General features: G+C 38.2%; 1 protein-coding gene across 1 annotated transcript in view; it reads left to right on the forward strand.

The window, feature by feature from the left end:
- Positions 1–4,154, forward strand: part of cmss1 (cms1 ribosomal small subunit homolog) — a 33,545-nt gene extending 29,391 nt beyond the window's left edge. Inside the window, exons 2-10 of the mRNA XM_023276747.3 lie at positions 123–250; positions 1,420–1,491; positions 1,595–1,730; positions 1,829–1,888; positions 1,969–2,071; positions 2,166–2,226; positions 2,323–2,410; positions 2,487–2,575; positions 3,809–4,154. Of these exons, the coding sequence (XP_023132515.1) occupies positions 123–250; positions 1,420–1,491; positions 1,595–1,730; positions 1,829–1,888; positions 1,969–2,071; positions 2,166–2,226; positions 2,323–2,410; positions 2,487–2,575; positions 3,809–3,892 (821 nt within the window). The 3' untranslated portion in view covers positions 3,893–4,154. The remainder of the gene's footprint in view (positions 1–122; positions 251–1,419; positions 1,492–1,594; positions 1,731–1,828; positions 1,889–1,968; positions 2,072–2,165; positions 2,227–2,322; positions 2,411–2,486; positions 2,576–3,808) is intronic.
- Positions 4,155–4,309: the final 155 nt, after the last annotated feature.

A 4,309-nucleotide genomic window follows, 5' to 3' on the forward strand; every position in this document is an offset into this window, starting at 1 on the left:
CATTATACTCTACGGACAATTTACTTGTTGTCCCTCACCTGACCTGAATCTACTAACGGAATGTGCACACATCATCTCTGGTGCAGATTTTAATGAGGAAATTCTGCCTCTTTGTTTTCCAGATGCATCTGAGGCAGAGGAGGAGACAGAACAAGAGCATCAGCCCGCAGAAAAACCAGAGAAAAAACCAGAGAAGAGGAAGAGGGTAGCAGAGAAAGCTGTTAAAGCCAAGAAGAAGAAAAACGAGCAGGTTGTTGTGTCCTATTTATTTTTAATTTACATGATGTGATGCTGTGAGATTAACCCTCCTGTTGTCCTCATTTATGGGCACCAAAAAATATTGTTTCCTTGACTGAAAAAATTCCAAAAATTCAGCAAAAACATTCCACAAATTTCTGAAAATTTGCAAAACCTTCAGGAAGAAAATTACAATAATTCCTTACAAGTTTCCCTTAAAAGTTTTATTTAAAAAAATCCCCCAAATTTGGCAAGAAAATTCTTGTAAATATTTTTTTTAAAATGAGTAAAAATCTTCCCCCAAAAAATTCTAAAAATATCTAAAGTGATTATATTTATATCAGTAAAACTTCTAATATTTTCTTTAAGAACATTCACAGAAAAATCATTGGATTTTTATGTGAATGTTCTGAAGAAACATTTTTAACATTTCTTTTTTTCCACCAAAAAATGTTCAAAGATTTCCCAAAAATGTTGAAAATGTGGACATCAGAAGTTTCACTGTGAAAATATAATGTTTTCCACATTTTCAAACTTTAAAACAGGTCAATTTTGACCCACAGAACAACACAAGGGTTAAACAAATAACAGAAAATGGATCAAATTAAATGTGCCTGTGATTTGTTTATCATATGATGGTCAAACCAGCCAGTGTGTCACATAGTGAACTGTTTGTTTTAGCACTTAGGCAGATATGCAATTAAGACATTTTTAAAAATTGGTTATGTTTCAAGAAAAGATGCTTCCTCTACTCTGATTTATTGTTTATTTGTTTGTCTTATATATTTGGTAAGTAGTGTGTCTTTACAATAGACTTTTGATTGACTTTTTGATTGGTTTTGCATTTTCAGACATTAAGTTGTCAGATTAGCAGTAGCAGTAATCAGCAGTAGAAGTAATCACTAGTGGCTGCCGTGTTTATTGCATTATGTTATTGTAATATTTTTAGATGTCCTCACGTTATGTTGACAGACTTTGAATACAGGGCATTAAATACACATTACACAAAGTTTGAATAATTTAACATATTTGTAACTTTGCATTTATGTTCAAATTAACTTTATACCCCTGAGTTTTATACATTGATATTTTTTTAAATGCATCCAAATCGCTGGTTAATTAACATCACATGTAAGTAATTTTTCCTGAAATGCATGTTCTGCCTGTGCTTTTTTTTTACAGAAAGAGCATGTAACTCCTGCAAAGAAAGAGAATGAGGATGAAAAGTCATCTAAGCCCAAAAGAAAGAGAAAGGTGAGTGTGGTGACACCTGCTGTCACAAAGAGGAACTCTTGTATAGACAATCATTAATGCAGAGGCGTCTGTGGATATTAATTACACATCTTTTGTTTTTCAGAAGAAGAAAACGATCACAGATGTCCTGGCCTCTTCGGAGCCAAAACCCGGCAGTCCGGCTGACATGCAGGCTCTGGTTACACAGTACTTCTCAGACAAACGCTCAGTGATTGAGCAGGAGGAGCTCAAACTGCAGAGTGAGTCAGAACAAATCCCCTTTAACTTGCAGGTTCCGTCTCTATCTGCTGATCTGTTGACTCACCAAGGTCACCGTGTGTCTCCTCGCATCCCGCAGATTCCTGTTTCCTGTCCAGTAACGACCTGACGCACAGCCTCTCCTCTTATCTCAAACAGGGTGAGCGCTGTGCTGCACTTCCATTAGCTGTTTACCTCTAACAACACACAATTTGTTCACTTTTTTTCCGTTATTCTCAGTTTGTCCCAAGTGGGCAAAGATTCAGAAGCAGCATGCAGAAAAGAGCTCCGTGGTTCTGCTCATCGTCTGCAGCTCTGCTCTCCGAACCATCGAGCTCATCAAGTGAGTGTCAGACCTGTGATGTGTGTCCACTTTCCTACATTACAGCTTTTAAATCAGAATTACACGAGTGCTGTTTCTTTTGTGTCGTTCCCAGGCAGCTGACCACTTTCAGGGGCGAAGCCAAGGCCATAAAACTTTTTGCGAAACACATCAAGGTAATAGAGACGGCAGCTAATCATAGCGATGCGTGCAGATTATGAACGGTAATAGTTTTACCAGAACGCTTGTGTGTTTGTCTGTTCTGTGCACAGGTAGAGGAACAGGTGAAGCTGCTGCAGAAAGGCATCACCCACATCGGAGTGGGGACACCAGGCAGGATCAGCGCTCTCATTGAGAAAGGTGGGTTTCCATGTGAAAGTCTCACAGTTCAACTTCAAAGCTTTAGAAGTCTGCTCATTCGGATTTTCTTCCCCAGAGGGCTTGAACTTGCAGGCGTTGAAATACCTCGTTCTGGACTGGAACTGGAGGGACCAGAAGCTCAGGAGGATGGTGGACATTCCTGAGGTGAGCTACTGCCCCCTGCTGGCCTCAAAAGATAGAACGCTTGATCAGTGTTTGATTGTGTATTGGATTTAAAGCCAGCCTTGGCTCAAAACTGCCTTTTTATGATTGTAAGTTCACTTTACCTTGGAACTTTTTTTGTTTAGAAAGATTTATGAGCAAAAAATGTTTCCACAATCATGATTTGAAAGGAGAGAATGTGTCTGTACTCACCTTAAATCTGGGTGTATGATTAGTCAGTTAATCCCTAAATTACCCCTCTGAAACCCAAGAAGTCACATTTTCACTCCTGTTTCCTCATTTTTCAATGGAATATGAAGTCCTGCGACGTAGTCTTGCAATATTGCTTTAGCTTCCTTCCTGTTTAAACAATTCATTCACTATTTTCCCCTGTATCTGATGGTCTTTTCTCTAACCCTCTCTTGAGCTTTGTACATTTTCGTACAATAAAGTAATTTTGGCAAATTATCACGATTTCAAGCTTAGCTTTGGTTATTTTTTTCCCCAGTGAAACACCACTTCACTGAAGAAGTTGAAAATCCTGGCTCCCATTAATGTACAGTTCTACTAATTTCATTTAACAGATGCGTTTTGTCCAAAGCGACGTACATCTGAGAGTAGATACAACACAAGCAAGGATCTAGTCAGGAGAAAACAACCTGCATGAGAGCCATAAAGCAGGTTCATTAATGCTGTCATTTTGGCAGTTATTTAAAAAACACATCTTTCAAACCTACTGTTGTTAAACAACAAGAAAATATCATGAAGAGTGTTTCTTCTAGGACTTTTTTCAGCAGCGGCTGAATGTAGAGGAAACCCTGATGAAATATTAAGTGTTTTAAAGCAAAAATGACCCAACTTTCTCTATTTCCTGCCTCTAAATCAGGAGGATTTGCAGCTTTTCTTTATCTTGTGTGATCATGAGGTGATTATCTTTGAGATTTGTTGGTCAGACGAAAGGAGAAATTATGTTTTAGGAGTTCATTTTTCACTTTTCTGCATTTTTTTTCTTTTCAGTGAAGTAAGTGTGTTGATTAATTAGTAAGTGTTACAGTAATGTTATAGTATTATTAATTTATTATGCGTATTTGGCAGTTAAAATTGTGAAATTAACAATAATTGTGTATTATAGATTCTGGGTGCTTTATTGAAGGAGAAGGAATTTGTAATTTATTATTTTTCTTTAGTTTTTTGGGATTTTGTACATTTCATGTGATGTTTGTCCATTTCTTTCAGATCAAAGTGGACTTGATGAAGCTGCTGGACAACGGCATTCTAACTGGCTGTAAAGAAGACAAAGTCAAAATCGGACTATTTTAACCAGCAATATGAATGTTCTGCATGCTGATAATCCACATGTCAGCTGGATGTTTTAACGCGACCCACTGATGTTCCTCGCTTCGTGCCGACGGGCCTCTTCCTGTTTGTGTCCCTCTTTGTGTCAGCATAGTGTGAAACCCGCACGCCGCTTTTCATATTTTCTGAGTCTGTGTGAAATGTGTGGCGCTGTTTGTTCGCTCTTGTAGTCCGGCGCAATCTCACAGTGTGATGGATTGAATAAACGGACTGAGAATGAAACCCACATCCTTCTGTTTGTTTACTCTGACCTCAGGAAGTCCCTCCCACTGACAATGTGAGGTCATGAGTTTACTTGCCCACCAGGAAATCCCGTGTATCATAGCATCCTTTTCATGAAGCATTTTGAAACGACGTGCGTTATATATGATTTATACTAGA

Source organism: Amphiprion ocellaris, chromosome 11, assembly GCF_022539595.1.
Source record: "Amphiprion ocellaris isolate individual 3 ecotype Okinawa chromosome 11, ASM2253959v1, whole genome shotgun sequence".
NCBI classification, from domain to species: Eukaryota; Metazoa; Chordata; class Actinopteri; family Pomacentridae; genus Amphiprion; species Amphiprion ocellaris.